Source organism: Lissotriton helveticus, chromosome 1_1, assembly GCF_964261635.1.
Source record: "Lissotriton helveticus chromosome 1_1, aLisHel1.1, whole genome shotgun sequence".
In the NCBI taxonomy this organism is placed as follows: Eukaryota; Metazoa; Chordata; class Amphibia; order Caudata; family Salamandridae; genus Lissotriton; species Lissotriton helveticus.
Window position 1 is genome coordinate 1,938,960,835 of NC_136057.1, and position 23,850 is coordinate 1,938,984,684.

The 23,850-nt window shown below is 46.0% G+C and overlaps 1 protein-coding gene across 1 annotated transcript in view; it reads right to left on the reverse strand.

Moving 5' to 3' along the window:
- Positions 1-23,850, reverse strand: part of CEP350 (centrosomal protein 350) — a 1,478,431-nt gene that overhangs the window by 1,240,068 nt on the left and 214,513 nt on the right. The window contains exons 9-10 of the mRNA XM_078643560.1: positions 5,740-5,883; positions 3,452-4,062 (exon numbers count right to left, since the gene is read on the reverse strand). Of these exons, the coding sequence (XP_078499686.1) occupies positions 3,452-4,062; positions 5,740-5,883 (755 nt within the window). The remainder of the gene's footprint in view (positions 1-3,451; positions 4,063-5,739; positions 5,884-23,850) is intronic.

Genomic DNA, 23,850 nt, shown 5'->3' on the forward strand with positions numbered 1-23,850 from the left:
GGTTTTCTTACTGGAAGCAGATGCGGTCGAAGCCTGCATGCAGAGACTGCAAGTGACGTTAGGGAGTCCGCGAGGGGTGAAACCAAAAAAGCCTCGAGCTCTTGAGGGCTGGGGGCCTTACTGACACCAGTGGCACACTTCAACTTGGGCTAGAGGCGATGGGTACAATGGTGGCTTCGGGTGTTGGGTTTTGGTGGTTCTGGAGGCCTCAGAGTCTTCTCTTTTGGAGTTTCATCAAAACGGGGCACCTGTTCACAGGAGGTCAGAAATCTTTTTTTAAAGGCAGTCAGTACTTCCAGGTTTCTGGACTCAACAGCTTCAGGACAAGTTTTCGACGAGTGATGAAGACAGGCTGGCAGGGCGAGTACCGGGTCAGTTGCCGCTTCTCTCTACCCTGCTTTTGGACTCTTTGGTGTCCTCTCTCTTCTTAGGTCATCAGGATCTGCTTCTCTGGTACTAGGGGCTACCCTAAACACTGAATTTAGGGGCACTAGGAGAGTGTAGGGTAGTAGCCAATGGGCTACTGACCCTTGGGGATACCACGCCCTCTCCATGACCACTTCCTGTGGGAAGTGGGTATAACCCTGTCCCAAAATTTGTAAGTATGCCATCACAAAGATGGCTACTTCTGAAAAATCGTGTGCACCTCACAGTAGCCCACCATAGGGTGGTGAGCCTGGAGGTGGCACGCCTACCTGACTAGTAATTGTCCCGCCTGTCCAGGTGCCAAGGAGGTGATAAACAAAGAGGGGAGGGGGGGGGGGGTTGGCTTCCTCTACTATGAGGGGAGCTAGATTTGCATTCCAAAGTTGGCAGCTTCTTTGAAGCTCGCTGGCCCAAGGAGGCTAATCAACAGGTCAGCTAGGGGTGGATGGTGTTGCACCCTCTTCCCAGAGAGGCTTTTGTTCTGGGTCTCCTGAGAGCAAAAGGCTCTCACCCAAGGAGATCAGAACAGCATCTCGGGTGGCTCGCTGGAAGAAACCAGTCAACAAGTCCACCAGAGGCTGGTAGGTTTTCAGGGGGGAGCATCTAAGGTGCCCTCTGGGTGCATGTATTGGGAAATCTAACACTGGCATCAGTATGGGTTTATCAATACGGAAATGTTTGATACCAAACATCTCTACTTTTAGTGAAGCAATCATGTAGCTGGGGAACTCCTTTTCATCAGTGGCCAGCACGTTTTCCCAGGTCACTTGTAATGCCAGTAATAGGACTGACCAGCACAGGGCCATATCTGCTCATGAAGGTATGCTCACACATGTAATATTCAGCATCCTGTTTCAGGCTTGTCAGGCCTGCGATGGGGGGGGGACTTACAAATATCACTTGCAGTGTTAGGGGATGGCACACAGGAATGTGCAACATGTCCTGTTTTCACTTTTGCCTGCACCAAGATACGCAGGCTGCAATGGCAGTCTTGCATGTGCTTTGTGAGCGGTCCCTTAGGGTGGCACAGTTCGTGCTGTGCCCTTAAGGACCTTCTTTAGTATCTCAAGCCCTAGGTACCATTTACTAGGGACTTACAGAGGGTGTTAAAGGTTTTGCCAATTGGGGGAAATAATTCTACAAATTTTAGGGAAATAACACTGGTACTGGTTAGCAGTAACCCAGTACACTTCAGTCAAAGTTGCATCAAATACCAGGCAAAAAGTGTAGAGATACTGCAACAAAAACCCAGTTTCCTACACCCAATAAATGCAGAAAGTCCACCATAGTCTGTAGGAGGGAGACTACTGCCTGGGGCGAGCCCACTTTCAGACAATCATTGAAGTAGGGAAAGACTGGAACCCCTGACCTCCGCAGATGTGCTGCAATTACTGCCATTGCCTGGGTGAACACCAAAGGGGTGCTGGTAAGGCCAAAGGGAAGCACGGCAAACTGAAAGTGCTCTTGGCCCACCATGAACCGCAAGTGTCAGTCTGTGGGCAGCCACGACAGGGATGTGAAAATGTGCATGCTGCAAGTCTGTTACATTCAGCCTCTAGGTTACATTTTAATGAGTTGAGATTCTTACTTACTATTTGGTTACCTCTTACTCCTTTACACTTGTTCCTTGATAAAGCCCAACTGCTTTGTGCCACAGCTAACCAGGACTGAGCTAAGAATTTTGTTAAAGAACATAACGGGACCTGATAAAGATTGTAACAGTATTATATGGCGAGGTCTCACGACCACACCACATAATTATCCACTTTTCAACATCAAGCTAATAAAATTCCTCAGGAGGAGGGCTCTCAGGCTAGAAAATATCACCTTACAGGAACATATTAAGACATCTGCCACTTTAAATGCTTAAATAAATGTGATTCTCTATATGATGGAGCCAGAAAATCCAGTCGAGGTTCGAGAACCCAAATCCGCTCCAACAGGGAAGACAAAGCATCCTACACTGGGTAACAGCACCACCTACTCTCAGTGCTGGGAGTTGGATCATTTATTCAATGAAGAAGAAAAGGGCTTGCCCTTCCTTTCTTGTTTTTGTGGGAGGTCCCTTATCTGTCATGAGACCATTGTAAGAGAGAGGAAAGGGACTACCTCCTCACAAGCCTACGCCATGAATAACTTGGTTTTTCTCAACATGATGAAGTGTTGCAAAAATCCATGAGCAATTCAATTGAAACTAAGGAAGAGCTTCAGACCCTCATCAGTAAGACATGGATAAAAAAAAAGAAAGAAAAAGAACTGACAGTAGCACACCAGATCGTGCCAACTATGGCCTGGTGGCACTTCCTGGGTGGGTTACTGAAGTTACACTGCACCACCTGCCACATGCCAAAGGAAAAAAAGTTTCTGTATCCAGTCTGGACTTTAAGGGTTTTCATAAGGCTAGGAATCTGGAAAATAAAGCACCCATCAGAATCTGAAGTATGGTGGACTTTATTTTGGAAGTGTTGTGTATTGTGACCACCTCCTTCCAGGTCTTTACAGGCACTGTAACCAGTTCTGGGCTTGTGTGATAACTAAATGCATTCTGGGCGTGGTATTGTTTGGATTTAATTGAAATAATTAAACTAACACCTTAAATCAAAGATGGTTCAGTGAAAACCTCAGGACATTTTCCATAATAGCCAGGAGTGAGGTGGTCGCCGCAGAGTTCTTAACACTATCACCTAATTAGCTAGACTTTAGGTCTTTTCAAATGAGGATATTGTTCTACTAAATTTGAGCGGTTTTGAAAGATTTTACTAAAGTATGACCTACTGCTAATATACGGTCACTCAACGACAGGGAATGATTCTATGAAAGATTCAATACTGGACAACGTAAATGCACCTGTAATATCTATAAATGCACAATTGATACTCCAAAGAAAGTGCCTTAGTAACAAAGAAAAGTACATTACAAGAAATAGCAAAAATTAACATGAATGATGGAATGTTTCTTTTTCACATCTATTAGAGAAGCAGATTTAATCACTTATCTGATGGAACAAGCTGTCAAAGTTTAATACCTGCACTCCCTGTGGTGTTGGCTCCTTCAGCCAGGTTTGTTCCAGAATCAGCTTTGTGTACGTCTCCTGCAAACGGCTTGCTGCAGAGGGTTCAGCGGCAGATATACTCTTCGCCTTGGAAAAGGCCTCTTTCTGCTTCTTGTAAAGCTCCTGAAGTCGTTTTGTCTTCTGCTCCTTTGCCTCCTTCTGGGCCATCCTCTCCTCGTTTTGCTTCTTTTTGCGCTCTTCCTGTTGCCTTTGAATGTACTGACGCATCTGCTCTGAATCATAGTGGCGCTTCTTGGAGGTGACTTGTGGTTCATCTGCTGTCAGCCTGTCTGGTTTGCGTTTGGTTGGGCTCTTACTACGCCCACTTTTATGATTAAGTGTAGATCCCTCTAGCCTCACATCACGATGTCCAGAGTCAAGCTGTAGGTCATCAAGTATTCCACGGATTTCCATGGGGAGAAAATCCTTGTTCACCTTTTCTTCACTGTCTTTCTCTGGTTTTTCAGCTTTCAATTCTGGTTTGATCAGGCTCCTATCTGGGAGCATATTACCCAGGAGACGTTCAGAACTTCGAGGGCGCCCTTTGCCAGGCATATCTGTCTCTGCTCTTCCAGTAGGACCAACTGTAAAACAAAGGTTTTAGACAACAGATACATTTTAGAAAACCCATTGAGTGCCATCACATACATCTGAAAATATTTAACATTAAAGCTTTAGTGAAAGAATGTAGTAGTGTTCCTGTGAACAAAAAGTAGCAGGTAATTATGTGGAAGTAAGGTTGCAAACATCAACTGGGGAGGTGGGAGGAAAAAAATCAGATGAGAAGTGGGAACCTAAGAAAACATCTGCTAGATTGTGTTCTCATCCACAGCAACACCACACTCTACTCTGGAGAGCTGACATGTCTTCTGCCTATAGCTCTTCTTGGAGTAGGTACATCTTTAAGTACCTCTTCTAAATGTTCTATTTATTTTCCAGCATGAAACCAAGTAATGGGGACACCCACGAGTTAAAAAAAAAAGAAAAGAGAATGAATGGAAGTGAAAGAACTGGAGGGATTGGGAGTGGTGAATAGTGAATAGCATGTAAATGGAGAGGATAGTATACAATGAATTCTCTAGAGGGAGATATGAGAGAAGGGAACAAAGATGAGGATGGATTAAAAGACATCTAGAAACATGCGCACAGATATTCTACAGAGCTACTCTGCCTGTTCGGTGTAGCATGACAAGTTAAAGAGATAGCAAGTAGTCGCACTCAGAACATTTTCTAATATATTTTTAGGGATGTTGCTAGGTGAATGGTAAGATAAGAGCAAACCTTTCAAAACTTTGGTATCTGATAATGGGCAGACAAAGAAGAGGAGGTGATAAAGATCCAAAGTTACATGTCGTTGTCAAACAAGATACATTGGTTTTCAGTGTAAGTGCAGGGCTGCAGAAGAAACGGAAGAGGGCTGCTAGGGGCACTGGAATCTGGAAAGCTGATTTCTGTTTGGCTAAGTTGAACATTAGTCTGCTAGAAGGGATGTAGTACTGTATGGCAGAAAGGCCTTCAGTAATACCTAGCAAACCTAAGAGGGAGGGGCAAGAAAACAAATGTGTTACCCTCAAAAATATAGTACAAGAAGCAGAAGGCAGAACTTTGCTATTCAGGGGCATGGTGCAGACTGAGAAATGAAGGGGACTTAAAAAGGAACCTAAGGAACATCTGCCAATAGGAGAAAACGATGGAGACGGAGGGGTTAAGCACTATGAAATTCGTCTGGGCCTATCAGAACGAGAGAAAACCATAGAAAGATATTAAAACCATAAAAGCGCTGTGTCACTGACTTCTTGGTTTTTAACTGAAGATTAATGCTGCAGAGAGACAGTTTAGGACAAGTGTAGAAGACCGTAGATGAGTTGGTGGGCAAACATGAGGAAAGTAGAAACTGTGAAGGGACAGTGTCTATGGGTTAGTTCATGCAGAATTCGTTTTTCAAAGAATGCACACATTATGCCGCAAAAAAGCACTAACGAGAAAACTGCAAAGATGAACGTTCCATGCCACAGATTGATTACTGGATGGTTTTAGAGCTCATCTTGCAGCCACCATATTACCAAGACAGTAAGTGAAAGTGCAGACCATATTTACTATCAAGGAGGGCATCCTTATGGCAGCTGTCCAATCTGAGGCTTACCATGTGCTGCTGGCAGGGACATTGTGAAATAGGCACTGACGGGTTACAGGATTTCACTGTGATGCAATTACTATCACTTTAATGACCTGAAGCCTGGGCTATAGCTACTAGCACATACCAGATCTGCAAGTTCTCTCCCTGCTGCTACGATCAGTGGATTCTGTTCTTCCAGCCCGCTCAACTTTAGGTGGTGGTCCCAAAATCTTCTTCACCAGTTTTTGCCCATCCCGCCATGAGGAAGTGCTAATAACATTTCCTCGACCTACAAATGAGAAAAAAAACTATTATCAATAAACCTATCCGTGTCCATTTGCTGTCACGAGGTATCACTAGCAGCAGTCTTCCTGTGTCAAGGATAGGACACTGAATTCCAAAGAATTCCCTAACTCTGTTAGACACGAGTAAGAAGCAAAACCAATCCAGACAGGAGAGGAAGGCAATACCTGTAGGCGCTCCGGTCCTGCGACCCACACCTCTTTTGGATACGGAAAAAAAGATAACCTATTACCAGAAAACCTTGCAGGAACGATGTCTTAAAGCCATTCAAGTTCTCCTACAGATCCACAGTAATATCATTAAAGGATGTGAAGTTAACGTCCAGCTCAACTATGCAAAAATATTTTTTGTCAGCAAAGCATAAGCATCAAGAAGCCTCAGGCACAACAAAACACTGGAATTCAATGAGGGGTCAGCATATGACGAAGAGATCATATGTTCAGAAGAAGGAATAAATCTGCAACTGCTCTAAGTCACAGGAAGCATTTGGATTGGAGGCAAATGTTGAAAAAAACAGACTCTTGACTTGCAAACCGAAATTAATCTTCCTCAATTTGCTCACTAATCCCAGCTGTGCACTTATTCTTTTACAGACATCAAGTAAGGTTACAGGAAATTGTTACACTCAACAAAACAGTCATAATTTACAGTGGTGAAAGGAATCCTGTATTTCGTGCCGTTATTGCTGGTTGTTCAGAGATGCAAGGTTACAACGTCACAAGAGTAACTTAAATGCCAGATAGTGCCACACCATTTTTTTAAAGAATCTTTTTCTTATCGTTTTCGGTCATTAAAACCAATACCGAAATAAAACATTTCGACAAATCCGTAGAAATAATAGTTCACTGCCATTTCCGTCTTACTGACATGTAGTATAAATATAATATCTCAGATCATGGACCATTATTTGCTACCCATAAATCTCTCAAACAAATATCTCCATTCGCTCCCGTCCCTGAAGGTCCCTTCCCTACCATCCCTTGTGATCGTCCCTCGTCATCCGACGTTCCTGCTGACGTATCTCTTTCCCCTCGCTCAAACTTCATTAAGAATGCGGTCCATACCTACAGATCTTCTGCCAATTTATCGTCTCTCCTACATCTTCTTAGGCGGACCTCCTCTACCACCATCCATTCTGTCACATGTCTCCCATCCATCCATCCATACTCGAGCCTGCTTGACCCATCCATGTAGTTGCCACTATCCGTTTAGCTAATAATAGAGTTCGTTGATTACATTTATTTTTCATCTTTCTGCCTTTGCGTAGTTTTTTGTCTCTTAGGAGGCATACTAGTGGGTAACCCAGTACATTAATGCCACAGATCTCAGTCAGATGTAGTACCACAACATCTCAGAACACCCTAACCAACGGGTAGTGCCATGCCAAGTGCATGAATGAAGCATTACCTTCGGAACAGCGGTGACATCCACTCAGCCTAGTGGGATCTACTTTATGCAAGAGTACCGGCGTGTTGAAGGTATGATGGAGAGAATTAAAATGCATCAGCTTAAACCATGCATTGCAGGAGACTGTGAAAAACTTGAGGGCATGTCCTTTGCCAACGAGTCTCCTCTGTCTGTGTCCCCAGGACCCCTCCCAAACCGTCCTGACTGGAAATTGTGTCTTAGTTGTGTCAGTAAGCATAGCTGTATGTAGCGGTGAAACTAGGTGTTGCACCCCCTCACCCAGCTCCAATAGTGCTCGAAACATAAGTGAGAAGGGCAGGGCTGCTGGATAGGTGGCCCATAGTTCCCGGGCTATGTTGGTGATACTAACAAACAAGTTACTTACCTTCGGTAACAATATATCTGTAAGAAACATAGGCTAGTAATAGATTCCTTACCTTAGAATTACCCCCAGGCGTCAGACTGGATCTGAAAAGTTTTTCATCAGCAGTACCCCTGTGCGTCGGAAGGTGGCATCGGTCAACTCCATGTTAGTCGTCAGCGTCGTGGTCGCCGGGATGACGCCGATGTCAGTTCTGTACACGACTTTCCACGCCAGAGGCGCAGAGCCATGCAAGACACTGACCACTGGTGCACAAAGCCAGGGCCCTGAAAGGATGTCCTTAACCCTATTTATTTATTTATTATTTATTTAAGAGTTTATATAGCGCTAGCCAGATTCAAAGGTATTGGAGCTCTTTACAGAATGATCACTTGTAAGATACATAAACATAGTAGTATGCACAATGGCTCAGGACGTATCACATAATATCGTCGTAGAGCACACAGTGTTACTCGCAGAGTTTGTAATCACAATATAATGTACAAGGCCTTGTTGGCAAAGAGAACAACTCATGACGAGATAGGGCGGGGGAAGGGGGGATACAGGATATAGTCATGGGGCGAGTGAGGTAGAGTTTTTAAAGTCAAAGTGTCTGTGTGCTGCTGTGGGCAGGCTTCGATGGTTAGGTTGTAGCTATCCATATGGGAGAGATCGGTTGAGGAGGAGGTCTTTGAGTTGCTTTTTGAATTGTAAGTAGGAGGGGTTAGCCCTGATATGGACTGGTACGGAGTTCCAGATTTTGGGTGCATTTCCTTTGAAGGATCGGAATGCAGTTTTTTGTTTGCGAGTTCTAGGAGGGATAAGGAATAGGGTGTTGGTACTCTCATAGTTGGAGATTAGGTTTCAGTCTTGTCTTGATTGAGTTTTAGGTGGTTGCATGATAGCCAGTGTTGGACTCCTTTAATAGTGCCGTTCAGTCTCTGAATGTCTTCAATGGAGTAGGTTTCGAGATAGATCTGGGTATCGTCTGCATAGAGGTGGAAGGGAATGTTGGATTTTTTGAGTATGGTGGTGAGGGGCTCCATGTAGATGTTGAAAAGTTGCGGGGAGAGTACAGATCCTTGGGGGACACCCCTGCTAACGGGGAGTGGGTCCGATGAGAAGTTTTAGATTTTTCTACTCTAGTTGCGGTTCTGTAGAAAAGAGGTGAACCACTGTAATACCATCTCTTCTGCTCCCGCCCTTTAAGAGCCTTAATGGGTAGTTTATGGTCAACCGTGTCAAAGGCTTCCCATAGGTCTAAGAGTATGAGTAGGCAGCATTGGTCTGTGTCAAGAGATGTGTGCATATCATCTATTACATTTAGGATTGCTGTCTCTGTACTGTATCCTTTTCTGAAACCTGATTGGTGAGGGTCTAGGAGGTTGGTGCTGTCTAGGTGTTGGGTGAGTTGGAGGAGAACACGTCTTTCCAGGATTTTCGCTAGGAGAGGGAGGCTGGAGACGGGTCTGAAGTTATTCAGATCGTTTATGTCAGCGCCCGTTTTTTAAGTCTCGCCTAGCGACGCAGCGAAGCTGCTCGCTAGCGAGATCTATTGTCGTCGACTTGCTTTGCGATGCGGGACAGGATAGGTGCAAGCGCTTGAAAGATATCAGCTGTGAACGCATACGGGGGCGTTAGCTGAAGTGGCAGGGCAGGACATGTGCACTGCGTGTGCACATGGCGCCTGGACAGCCCATGTGCACGCTCACGGCGTCTCTTTAGACAGCCGATGTGCACCCGCATCTTCTCTTCTCTTGCGATCTCAGCACTTTTGCGCGCTCCCCCACGCTTTCACTTTTGCGAGCAAGGCTCGCCTCTCTGCTGTTAAAGCGTGTCACCCGTGCCAGCGCTCAGCGTGCCTGCAGCCTCCTCAGCACAGTCTGCTCCTGTGCCTTCCTCTACAGAGCCGCTGAGACGCAGCACGCGCTCCTCGCCTCAACACTGAGTCCAGTGAGCCTAAGCCCACGTGGCACTGAACTGCATCGCCGGACAAGAGACCCCCAGCCTCGGGTCGCTGTGAACCATCCCGGCGCACCCTGCTGCCGAGCCCCTTAATGGAGGAGGCTGACCTGCTTTGGGAGCGGTTCAGGCCATCACAGTAAGTGCTGCACTGGCTTTCGCTTTCCCTCCCGTCTTTTCGGTTGCCGTCATGTGTTGACATCCAGTTCTTGCCCTCCTCCTGATGTCCGCATTGCAAATGCTTGCTTTCATCGTGTGCAGCTTGGTTCATTGTTAATGCTTTAAGCCTAGGGCCTTAACTCATACATGCCTCTAAGGTCAAAGTCATGAAGGTTTGTGTTTTAATGAGTTAATACGGCCGTATTTGTCATCTTGTGGAGCGCTTGATCCTGCCGTTTGGTCATTCTTAACGCTGGAAAAGAAAGCTGCTGTGACTGTCTCAAATCCTCACCTTTTCAAACTTAGCAGTGAGACAAAATGCAGAGACAGCCCAGAAGGATTCATATCGGTGACCTGCCCATAAACTCACAGATCAGCGTGTTAACCCACTAAGCTATCTTACCAACTGACGATCAGGAAGCGAATCAAATAAGTATTATTACAAACGACAGCATACCATTGTAGTGGCATACCCTGCACCAGAGGGCATTACGTTCATGTCTCTGATCTGACAATATTTAGTTATACACATAGGAGTTTTGCTCTGCACGTGTCTTGTAACTATCACAGCGAGCTGGTCTATAGACCCTGACACACAGAGTTGTACAAGGTACAAACTTTATGGCTCTACATTTCTGCTTAAGGTCACCCAGGAGTCTTTAGGGCTGTACACAAAGACATTCAGGCATTTAATAGTTCTCTCCATCTAGGAGGCTGTCAGACAGATTAAAACGCACTGCTTGCAATTTCGTAGTGAAAAATAGTACAATAGAATCCCCACTTGTGTGCAACCAAATCTCTGGGATAAGAGACCGTTTTAAGAACTAAAGGTGGTTAAAAGTGAACACACCTCATCTCTGTAAGTGTGAAAACGGTTCAGAAGACGCGTCACATTTAAATGTAATCTTATGTTGGTGTCACACAGATCAAGCGCACCAGGTTTTGTTTCGATGAAACACAACTTTCTTACACACTAACACATCATTGTGTATTCACAAATTACACCAGACACAATCAACATGTCGGCTCACAACAAATGAAAAAGAGTCCAGTAACATCATCAGAGTTTACGGCAATGGCACCCTTGAAAACAGGCATGTGAGAGGTGTGACTCAACGTAAAACGTGGATCCAGCACACGAAGAAACGGAGCAATTTAAATCACTACACAACACACCAGGATTTTGTCACTCTAAACGGCCTGTTTGAGGTTGTAGAACAAGCTCGCCATGCTGTAGTGGGAGTTGTGGTGGGTCTCCAGTACATGTAAGCTAACATTCAAGCCCCTCCCCTTTCTAGGAGTAGTATTGATTGCACCATCAATGCGGTGTCACTGCTCTATAGGTTCACTCAATAACCGGAAGTACAATACAACCTGTCCCACCCAGTCTGGCCATGGGTATATGTAATATCCACTCAGAGTCCTTATTCCAAAATGTGTAGGTATTAAAATGTTTAGTGCATTAGATTAATGTGAGGGGGAAAAAAACATTAATAAAAGCCAGTACCATTTACAATGCAAAACTCACATTGGTACAAATGCAATGCAATAAATTTCACAATTACAACAAAGTGAGCTATTGCCATTTTGCATTACACCATTTAATTAATGCTTCAAGAAAGGAAAAAAAAAACAATAACATTTAAAATGCCAATAGCTCAAAACAATATAATTGCGAGACCTAATGCATTGTAAAGAAAACGCTACTTACCAGTATGCATCTGTTCTTGGCATGTAGAGCTGCAGAGTACTACACTTTGCATTAGATCGCCACCTGGTGTTGGGCTCGGATGATTGCATGTTGTTGTCGTCTTGGAAGAAGTCTTTTGTAGTCACGAGATAGGTGACTCCTCCCTTGGACGATAGTACGCATGGTCATCGGCTGCATCCTTAGATTGTTTTTCGCCATGATGGAGTTCATAGAAGTAAAGAAAGGATTTCCATGCGTGTGCATCTAATTAAGATAAAACTGGAACAGATACAGGTCCCGGGGAGGAGGGAGGGCGTGTAGTACTCTGCAGCTCTACCTGCCAAGAACAGATGCATACTGGTAAGTAGCATTTTCCGTTCGAGGCATATGACCTGCAGATTCTACACTTTGCATCGATTGTGCAGCAGTGTCTTCCCTAGCGGTGGTCACCTGTACCCATTGCAGTAGCTTGAAAGAGAGTTTTTAGAACAGCTTGGCCTACTGCAGCTTGCTGCTTGGCTTGCACATCAACACAGTAGTGTTTAGTGAAGGTGTGTGTTGTAGACCATGTTGCTGCCTTGCAGATGTCTTCTAGGGGGATGTTCCCTACGAAAGCCATAGATGCTCCTAGTTTGCGTGTGGAGTGCGCTCTAGGAGGAACAGTTAATGTACGTTTTGCTTTTTGATAGCATATTTGTATACATTTTACAATCCACCTTGCAATTCCAGCTTTAGAGATGTGGTTGCCTTTATGTGGTGGGGAGAAAGATACAAACAATTGCTTTGTTTTACGAAAATATTTGATCCTATCTATATAGTAGAGTAGAGCTCTTTTAACGTCTAGTGTGTGAAGAGCTCTTTCTGCTACAGAGTCAGGGTTTTGGAAAAACACAGGTAACTGTAATTGTAAGAATGGTTCTTGTATAGTGAAAGCCTGTATCTCACTTACTTTCCTAAGTGAAGTAATAGCAATAAGGAAAGCTGTTTTCCATGTGAGGAATTGCAGTTCACATTTGTGTAGAGGTTCAAAAGGTGGTCCCATGAGCCTTGTAAGAACAACGTTTGGGGAATGATTCTTTTTAATCCTTCCATAAATGCTTTAATAGCAGGCACTCTAAAAAGAGACAGATGTTGTCTATATTGCAAATATGCTGCAATTGCTGCAAGATGTAGGCGTATAGATGAATATGCTAAGTTACATCTTTGTAAATGTAGAAGGTAGCAAATGATATTTTGGATAGAAGCATCCAGGGGATCAATTTGGTTATTGTTGCAATAAATGGTAAATCTCTTCCATTTAGCAGCATAGCTAGCTCTAGTAGTAGGTCTCCTGTCCTCTTTAATGATGTTCATACAGGCTGGTGGTAGGTTAAAATAACCAAACTCTAAGACTTCATGAGCCAGATCACCAGATTCAGTTGATTTGGGTCTGGATGTCTGATGTCTCCATGGTTCTGCGTTAGCAGGGATGGTGTCAGACGTAGCTTTTGGTGTGGAACTAGAGAGAGTTCTAGCAGTGTGGTGAACCACTGTTTGCGTGCCCATGTGAGAGCTACCAGGATTAATTTGAGAGACTGTTGTCTGAGCTTGCGTACTACTAGTGGTATTAGTGGTAGTGGCGGAAAAGCGTATGCAAATCTGCCTGACCAGTTCATCCATATCGCATTGCCCTTGGGCAGCGGGTGTGGAAACCTGTTGGCGAAAGGTGGGCATTTTGCGTTTTCGAGTGTGGCGAACAGATCTATGTCTGGATGACCCCACCTGTGAAAGAATGGCTGAAGAACTTGCGGATGTAGTTCCCATTCGTGAATTTGTTGTGTCTGCCGACTCAACAGATCTGCTATCTGATTGTGAACTCCTGGAAGGTGCTCTGCTAGCAGATATATGTTTTGTGGAATGGCCCATCTCCAAATGTTCTGTGCAAGCTGGGACAGTTGTAGAGAGTGTGTCCCCCCTGTTTTTGTATATAGTACATAGCTGTCATGTTGTCCGTCCGGATTAAGACAGCTTTGTTTTGTACTTGTACTTGGAATGTTTTGAATGCTAAGAATATTGGTAGCAGCTCTAGATGATTGATATGGCACAATCTTTGCTGAATGGCCCATTGCCCTTGAGTTGCATGATGTAGGAGATGGGCTCCCCATCCTGTGAGAGATGCGTCTGCTGTTAGTACTATTTGTGGAATAGGTTCGAGGGACGGCCGCCCCTTTGTCAAGTTTTTGGTGTTCCACCACTGCAGAGAGCGATGTGTGCGGCTGTCTACCAACACCAGGTCTGTTCGTTGCCTGATTCCACTGTTGTGCTAGATATTCCTATAACGGACGCATCTGCAGTCTTTCATATGGTACAATGAAGATGCAAGATGCCATCATGCTTATTAGTCTCATGAACATTCTGGCTTGGAGAGAGTGTTGATGTTGGAAGTTAGTGACTAAGGCTTGAATGCTCTGTATCCTTGCTGGACTGGGATACGCTACAGCTGTAGACGTGTTGAATAGTAGCCCCTAAATAATGATGTCCATGAGAGGGCTGTAGTTGATTGTGAACCCTAAGTCGTGCAATGTTTGAATTGTCTGATGTGTGTGTTGGACACACTGATTGAATGACTTGGCTTTTATGAGCCAATCGTCTAGATAAGGGAAGACATGTATTTGTTGTCTTCTAAGATGTGCTGCTACTACTGCTAGGCACTTTGTGAATACTCTTGGTGCAGTTGTGACCCCGAATGGAAGGACTTTGAATTGATAATGCTGTCCTTCCAGTATAAACCTTAGATACCTCCTGTGAGAAGGATGTATAGGAATGTGGAAGTAGGCATCCTTTAGATCTAGTGTTGTAAGGAAATCGCCCTGTTGTAGCAATGGGAGCACTTGTTGTAAAGTGATCATATGAAAATGATCTGTATTTCTATTGCATCCTTTTGAAGAAGTGATAGGACTTCTTGTTTGAGCAGACTAAGGTGTTCTGGAGACATTGGACGCTGCCTGGGTTGTATGTGTGGTGGGGTAGCTGTAAGTTCGAGGCAGTAGCCATACAGGATAATTTGTCTTACCCACTTGTCTGTTGTGATGAAATTCCAGACCGGTAGGAACTGTGTTAATCTGCCCCCCACAGGGGTGGAATGCTGTTGCGGGAGCAGATGGAAGTCACTGTGTTGTGGTGGAAGAGGTTTGATTACTGTTGTTACCCCGACCTCTTCCTTTGTCGTTGTTGCCTCTATATCCTCCTCTAAAATATCCTTTGCTAGAGGATGTTTGTGTATTGGACTTGAAGGAAGCTGTATTGTCTGCTCCAGCTTGCTTGGAGCATCCTCTATAAAAGGAGCGACGAAAAGAGCCTCTAGTTTGTGTGGACTGCAAAGCGCCCATAGATTTGGCTGTGTCTGTATCTTTTTTCATTTTCTCAAGTGCTGTGTCTACCTCTGGTCCAAACAATTGATTTTGGTTAAATGGCTGATTTAAGATGGTAGTTTGCACTTTCTGCTTAAATCCTGAAATACGTAGCCACGCATGACGTCTAAGTAGGACACTAGTGTTTACAGCTCTAGATGCAGTGTTTGCTACACCAAGCGCACACTTGATTGAGGCATTTGAAATTAACTTGCCTTCTTGCATAAGGTCGTTTGCCTGCTCCTTATATTCTTCAGGTAGATGTTGTAGTAGTTTTTCTAACTAGTCATAATGAGCCCTGTCGTATCTTGCAAGGAGGGCTCATGTGTTAGCTATACGCCATGTATAGGTAGCTTGTGCAGCTATTCTCTTGCCTGAAGCATCTATCACCTTAGATTCTTTATCAGGTGGAGGTGTTTCACCAAACGTCTGTGATTTTGCCCTCTTTCTAGCATTTGAAACAACTAGTGAATCTAAGGGTAGTTGTCCTTTAATATAGGCAGGATTCCCAGGAGCAGGCCTGTATTTTTTCTCAATTCTAGGGTTTAGAATCCTAGCACGTACAGGATCTTTAAATACCTCTGGAGCATGTTTGATGACCCCTTTAATCATAGGAAGAATTTGAACAGGCCTTTGAGATTGTTCAAATGTATAGAACAAGAAATCTTCCTCTGCCTCATCTGAATGCATAGTGACCCCATGTTAAATGGCAGCTCTGTTTAACAAGTGCCCAAAACTAATATCTTCTGGGGGAGAAGGCTTTGATGGATATGAGTGTGGGTCAGGAATATCTGGCACATCTTGTGGGTTTGGGTACTCCCAGTCTGGATCAATAGTATATGGGAAAGGCTCATCTGGTTGTACCCCTCCCTCTAGGCTATACTCATCATCATTTTGAGGTGAATGTGAAGAATGAAGAGGAGAGTGTTCAGGAGAAATTTGAGGTGAATTGTTAAGAGGAACAGGAGATGAAGGAGGAGGAAGTATAGGAGAAGAAGGGTGCATAGGAGATGTGGCAGAGTCCTTCTTCTTGACAGGCACTGCAGGTGTAGGTGCTGTGTCTGACTTCCTCTTCCTGTGTGGTGTAGTGGATACAGCACCTGTTTTTGGGTCAATGTAGATCTTCTTTTGTAGAGGATCTGGTTGAAAAAGTTCTTCTCCTTGCGGAACCTTTGCTGGTGCCAATTTTTTCAGTTCCGGGCATGGTTGCTGCTTGTCTTTAGCCTTAGGAGTTGTTACTGTGTCCTTTGGCGTAGATTTCGGCACCGAAGGTGTTGTTTTCGGAGTCGTAGGCTGTTTTGGAGGGCTTGAGCGCATCGGAATTAGGCTTTGTAGGTTTCGGTACCGAAGATGATGGCTTCAGAGTGAAAGCTGGTTTCGTCGGCTTCGAGGCATCGGACGCTGGCTTCATAGGTTTGTCCTTAGAAGTCGATGGTTTCGGAGCCGAGACTTCTTTCGGTTTCGGTGCCGAGGGAGGTGGTGGGATCAGCACGTGCGGCTTGCTCGGTAAGGAGCTACCGGAAGGCTTGATTATTTTCTTCGGAGCCGGGCTCGATGGCGGGGCTTTCGAAGTTGTTTTTCGGCTGAGACTGGGCCCTGGAGGCGGAGTGTTGACCTTTGCCTTCGATTTGGGTGCTGTGTATGGGGCAGGGGCAGTAGTACTCACGCGCTGACCCGATGGTATGGAGTCATCTGAGTCGTCTGCCTCTGATACGACGATTTGGAGATCATCGGAATCTTCTTCGGGAATGAGCTGAACCTCTTCGTCGAAGATATCCACCGGTTCCGGAGCTGATCTCTGCATGTCGTGTTGACGGGCCCTCCGATCTCTGATGGTTTTCTTGGAGCGAAAGGACGCACAGGCTGTACAGCAGGATTTGTCGTGTTCTGGCGATAAGCACAGGTTACAGACCTTGTGTTGGTCACTGTGTAGAAACTTTGCTCCACACTCTGGGCATCTTTTGAATGGCGTCCTTTCCATGAGGTGTAGGCCTCACGGCGTGGATAGGCCCAACGGCCCACGTCGACGACCGGAATCGAGCTGATGGAGTCGAGTTGACGTTTATCCATATCGAAAGTAGTTTGGTGAAGTTTGAATAAGTTTTTACGCATCAAAGTACTTGAAAAGTAGATTTTGAACCGGAGCGGAACATTTTCATCTGAACTTAGTGGCGGAAAAAAACAAGGATGGAGCCGATGACCATGCGGACTATCGTCCAAGGGAGGAGTCACCTATCTCATGACTACAAAAGACTTCTTCCAAGACGACAACAACATGCAATCATCCGAGCCCAACATCAGGTGGCGATCTAATGCAAAGTGTAGAATCTGCAGCTCATATGCCTCGAACATGCTTGTTTCAGTAGAGGTGTGTCTTGGCCGCTTTGGAGACAATCCGGCATGACTCCAGTACTCAAGGAGCTGTTTATGATCTTGGTCCAGTGCAGAGCTCGGGAAAGTTTGAGTTTTTTGGCCAGTTGGGCAAGTATGGGAACCAGTACGTGTGCTGAGGGTTTAGTGGTGGAAATCATTTGGTAATCTCTGCTTCGGAGATGGGGTAGAAAGAGTTCCCTAAGTTAGGCGGGTGCTTGAGTGTGGTAGCATCTTCTGTCTCTGGGGGCGATTTGCTGTCTGGGGAACTGCTTTGCACACCCAAGGAGAGTTCCATCTTGGTGATTTTGTCTTTTAAGGAATTAGAAAAGTTATCACACAGGTCTTTGGAGGCCACAACTTAAAGTCCACATTTGTAAAGCGCACAATCACCCGTAAGGGTCTCTAGGCGATGGGGGCCGTCGGGAAGATTAAGCGAGCTATTGCCCAGAGTCACATGGTGCTGGGCTACCCTGCCGGCGGAGCCGGGGATCGAACCGTGGTCCCCAGATTCCAGCGTCAGTCGCCCTGGCCGCGGTGCCACACCTCTCCCCTAACTTGAGTCGAATGGGGCTTGGACGTTTGTTGTCTGATGAGGTTGAAGAGTTCTCTCGGTCTGTTTTTTTGCGCTGTCAAGGGCATTGCAAAAGAAGGACGCCTTTTCATTCTTTATGTGATTTTTGTATTTCCTTCGTGTTGATTGGAGTCTAGCTCGTAGGATTGAGGACGTTTTTTTTTGCCAGAGTCTTTCTGCAGCTCTTAGTTCTTGTCTTTGGGAGTTTATGTCTGTGTTGAACCACGATCTGGATGGTGTGTTCCTGACTCTCGATAGTTTCAGGGGGGCTCTTTGATCCATAATGGAAGTCATAGTAGTGTAGTGGGAGGTGAGTTCTGTTGTTGAGAGCTCATCAGAGCTGTTGGGGAGGAGGTAGCTTACCCTTGACTCCAGGTCTGCAAGGGGAATCAGACTTAGATTTCTCATCCAGCGGGGAGGGTCCTTCGTGCAGAGCTGGGATTGAATCCTTTGTTTCATGTGGAACACAATGATATGGTGGTCAAACCAGTCAACAGGCAAGGTGTGTTCAATGGAGACTGTCTGCTTGAGTGATTATGGCATTGAGGATTGTGCCTCTGTTGTGGGTTTTGCTCTGTGCAGTGTTGGGTAAGGTTGTTGTTGCTTTAGGAGATCGTTTAAGGTTCTGATCAACGTGTTGTTTTCTTCATTCCAGTGAAGATAGAGGCCACCTAGAATAATGTTGTTGGAGTCATGAAGTGAGCATTGAGTTAACAGGTCAGAGAGGTGTTCCCCGAAAGTGGAGGTGTTTACTGGCGGTTGGTATAAGAGGCGGCAGAGTAATGATCTATTGTCACTCATCTTAATAGTGGCAGTAAGACATTCGAAAGAGTTATATTTGAGGGTGTCACTTTCTGTCAAGGAGATAATGCTCTTATGTATGATTGCTATACCCCCTCCTTGTTGTTTTTTTCTGTCTTTGTGGATGATTGCGAAGTCCGGGGGCACAAGTATGTCCATACATGGGTGGGAGAACTTGTTTAGCCGGGTTTCAGTGATGAAAGTGATGTTTATGTCGTGGGTAAGGATGGTCTCTGCCAGTTCTGTTGCATTTTTGGTGGCCGACCTGCAGTTAATGAGCATGCAGTTGGTGTTGGATCCTTCATTCTTGAGTTTCTTTTTTATCGGGCCCTTGCGATATTGGTGAGGAAGGCTGGTGGTCTAGGGGATCGGGGGGAGAGGGAGAGGTCTCTTCTAAATCCAGTGATAACCTGGATCTTGGAGCTAGAGGAGACAGAAGTGGTTGTGTCATACGAAGCGGCAAGAAACCACACTTCACTTGAGGACATTACGGCTCTGTTTCTTTTGGTTCTGTATCTGGTTCGGGAGGGGCGTTGTGGCCCATCTGGGCAATTGGGTCTTGTGGGGTATTGGGTGATTAGAGTTGGTGACTGAGGCTGTTTGGTATGAGTGTTGGATGTGCTTTCGGGGTGTGATGAGGTTCAGTAGGGTTTCTGAGAGGAACCGTATTACCGTTTCTAGCTGGCTTTCCATCAGGGAGAGGTGCTGGGTCGTCTCTCTGGTGGAGTGAGGGGGGGGGGTCCCGGGAGGACGATGCTGTTTTTGTTTTATTGGGTCTCTGTGTTTGGTTCCATATGGGGTTTGTGGTCGAGCTAGACCATTGAGTCTTGGAAGGCCTTGCGTGATTGGTGTTGGTATCTGTGGCGGACGGGAAAGGGTGTAGGCTGGGCTCTTGGAGTTGTATTTTGGGATGGAGTTACATAGGTTATCCCTATGGTTATTCCTGGGTCTGTGGTGTGTAAGATCTTGGCATGGTTCAAGCTGCCATCTCTTGTGTGTCGGTTGGGGAGAGATTTCGGAGTCGATAACTGCGGGCTTGTTTCGCTAGTTGTTAGTTGGGAGTGGTGATTTAGGGATGGAGGGGTGATTGGGCTCAGATTCAAATTGGAGGGGGGCAATGAGTTGAATGCTATCGTGGAGGGGTAGACGGAGGGGAGGATGGTGTCAGGAGGGGGGCATGAATGACCATCTTGGCAAGGGTCTCATGCTTGCCTTGTGAGATCACATGGAGGGCGGTCTATCTTGGAATAGGGAGTCAGGTGGAAGGGAGTAATGTAAATGTGCTGGAGCATTGCAGAGCGAGGGGAAGAGGGAATCAAAGGCTTCCAGGTTGTCATTATTGGCTTGGATCATGACTGTGCCGTTGGTGAAGATGGTCACTGAGGTGTTGCCGTTACGTTTAGGGCGGTTTGGGAGTGTGATCGTTAGTTTGCAGCCGTAAGGAGTGTTGGTTGTATGAGATATGTACAGATGTGTTTTGAGGATGTTGTTCCATTTAGCAGATCTTATGGTGTGGAAAATGTGGTCCTTTTTAGGTCTTGCTTAAGACAGCGCATGCTGTCTCTTTGAGACATTTACTAAGTGGCTTTTAAAAGTGCCACCAGAGGCTTTGGTGGCCTAAAGCTTGCGTGCACGTGAGCGTGCACGCGCGCAGCCACCATCTGCCTTTCTGTCATGGCTCATTAAGCCTTCCAGCACTGTTGCTCGCTTTATGGCCACAGAAAAAGTTACTTGCCTTCGGTAACGCTTTTTCTGGTGGATACAGTATCTGCCTGTGGATTCCTCCCCTTGTGAATATCTCCTGCGCCAGCAGCATTTGGAAATTTTTGTAGCTCTCTACGCCGACGAGGACGATGTCACAAAGGCACGGCTCCGGTCGCGACCTCGCTGATGTCACCGGAGCCATAAGAGAGCCTCGTCGACGTGATGACGTCAGTTTCGCCCTTTTTTCCGTGCCCCTGAGGAACACGGACGGACCGACATAAATAGGTACAGTATACACAGTACACAGTATTCAAACCAACACACATAGTGTGAAATCAATGCAAAAAGCACGAACAATTACAAATTTCCATTGAAAGATACAATCATAAAATAAACACTTTGCTGGTACAGAAGAGTTGACAACGGGGAGGCGGGTGGGTCAGTGAGGAATCCACAGGCAGATACTGTATCCACAAGAAAAAGCGTTACCGAAGGGAAGTAACTTGTTCTTCTGATGGATACACCTCGCCTTGTGAATAGAATTCCTCACCTTGTGAATAGAATCCCACAGCAGTCCCACTCGCGGAGGAGGGTGTCCACTCTTCTATACCAAGAAATCCTGTAGGACAGAGCGCACAAAGTGACCATCCCTCCTCACTTCGGAATCTAAGCAGTAGTGCTTCGCGAAAGTGTGGAGGGAGGCCCAAGTTGCCGCTCTACAAATGTCCTCAACAGGAACACCTCTAGATAAGGCAGATGTAGAAGACTTTGCCATGGTAGAATGAGCTCTTAAACCCTCTGGAGGTTCCTTACCGGCCAAAGAGTAACAAATATTGATGCACAAGACAATCAATCTGGAAAGTGTGCGCTTGTGCACCGCTCCGCCTTTCCTGCAGCAAGCAAAGCCCACGGAGAGCTGGTCATCCACACTATAGTCTTTAGTTCTATCAAGGTAAAAACTCACCGCCCTCTTAGGGTCCAAGCGGTGAAGCCGCTCCTTCTCCTTGAAAGGGTGTGGTGGAGGATAAAAGGAAGGAAGGGTAATGGACTGCCCCAGATGGAAGGGAGTTACCACCTTAGGTAGAAAAGCAGCCCTGGTCCTGAGAACCATTCTATCAGCATGAATAGTCAAGAATGGGGGTTTTGAACTCCGAGCTTGACTTGAAGCTCACTTACCCTCCTTGCCGAGGTAATGGCAACAAGAAATACAGTTTTTAACGACAATAACCTCAAGGGACACTTGTGTAAGGGCTCGAAGGGAGAACCCATCAAATAGGTTAAAATAAGAATTAAGTCCCATTGAGGCACAATAAAAGCAGTGGGCGGATATTTGTTAGTATGGCCCTTAACCCCTTCCCTGCTGATGACGAGCTGGGCTTGTCATGGCACACACTGCTCGTGTGCTGATGACGAGCTCAGCTCGTCATCACACCCACCCCTGGAAATCCCTCTGGTGCGGGCACCAGAGGGATTCCCTCTTCTCCCCCAGAGCCTCGGGAGCTGGAGAAGAGCTTCCCCAGCTCCCGAGGCCCCTCCCCTGGTTTCCCTGAAATGACGATCAGCGCGCATGTCGCGCTGACGTCATTTCAGTGAAACCGAAACTGAAATGAGCCAAGAGGCTCATTTCAGTTTCCCTTTCTTCGTGCTCAGGGGGCTATCTCAGCCCCCTGAGCACGTACAAAGACGGGAGAGGTATCATTGGAAAGGGGAGAATCCAGAGTAAAATGATACCTCACTTGTGTGGGTGGGAAAAAGGCCTGTGACTAGGATGACCCCAAAACAGTAGAATTCTCTGTGCTTTATTTGTCAATCCCGAACGCTACAATTTCTTAAAAATAAATTTTTAGCCTGTTCTGCTTTGGACACCCACACAAGTGAGGTGTCATTTTACTCGGGAGAACAAGGGGAACGCTGGGTGGTAGGACATTTGTGCCGGCACGGAGATCCCACGCAAAAATGTATGGAAAAGTGTTTTATTTACCTAATTTTAAGGTTTGCAGGGAATTCTGGGTAGGAAAACGTTGGGGGACCCACGCATGCCATACCTCCCTGGACTCCCCCGGGTGTCTAGTTTTCAGTACTGTTTGGGTTTGGTAGTTTCCCAAGTTTGCCGCCGAGCCCCGGGCCAAAAACTCAGGTGCCCACCCCCCCAAAAATAAGGTAGTTTTGCTATAGGTTATTTTTAAGTCTCCACCATACGATTTGGGCCTTTTCCTGTTGCAGCCACTATGCCTACCCACGCAAGTGAGGTATCATTTTTATCGGGAGACCTGGGGCAACGCTGGGTGGGAGGAAATTTGTGTGAGCCCAGTGATGCCACGCTTTCCCACACAGAAATGTGTGAAAAAACTGATTTTTCCAGCTAAAATTGAGGTTTGCAAGGCATTCTGCGTAAAGGAACGTTGGAGGATCCACGCAAGCCATACCTCTTTGGAAGCCCCCGGGTGTCTACTTTGCAGAAATGTGTGTGTTTGGTAGGTTTCCCTAGATGACCATCTAGCACGGGGCCAAAAACCCAGGTGACCCCCCTTGCAAAAGTTGGTGGTTTTGACATAGGCAACTTCAAAATTGTCTCCATTATCACTGTGGCCACTGATGGAGGTAGATGGAAGGAGTTCCCTTGAGATAGATTGCCTTCCACGCTCCACCAAGATAGATCCGCCGCAGCTTCTCTGGAGATACTCCGAGACTCCCTGAGATCTCCGTTGTGCTGTTACCACTGCCTGCGGAGTCACCAATGGAGCGCCCTCACGTGCCAGCGTGCAGGAAGCAAACAGACCAAGCAGGCGAAGGACCTTCAGGACTGGAACGACCGCTCCATTGTAAAACAAGGAATCATTTCCTGAATGTCGAGAATCCTTTGCGGAGGAGGGAATGCTCGACAGACAGCAGTGTCCAGTTACGCCCCTATGAACAGGTTGCGCTGAGAGGGCACCATGTGAGACTTGGGCAAGTTTATCGAAAAACACAATTTGTACAACAGCTGAGTTGACACTTGCAGATGATGAAGCACCTTCTCTGGCGACTCCGCTTTGAGCAACCAGTCGTCCAGATAGGGGAAAACTTGAATCCCCGATTATCTGAGATGGGCTGCCACCACTGCCATCACCTTGGTGAAGACTCGAGGTGCAGTAGTAAGTCCACACGGGAGAACCGCAAACTGATAATGCGCGAACCCACTGTGAAACGGAGATACTTCCTGTGAGACTTCAGGATCGGGATATAAAAATACACAAAAACGAAAACAACAAATATTATATGGAGGGTCTGAGGCAATATTTAAAGACCAGCCTGGATACCTTGCCCCGATTTGCAATACTTCTATACCTAGAGTAACCATGGGTCTATCAAACTATTCCATAAACTGCCACATCTGCAGAAAACCCACACCACAGAGACACTTGCCACAACTGAAAAGGAAGAAATATGAAAAAAATATCAACTAATTTTACGGATTCCCATCACTCACCAAGATGGTGACATGCTTCATCATCTGGGTCTCTTCCTTATAGTCACACTGGTGAATGGGAACTAAG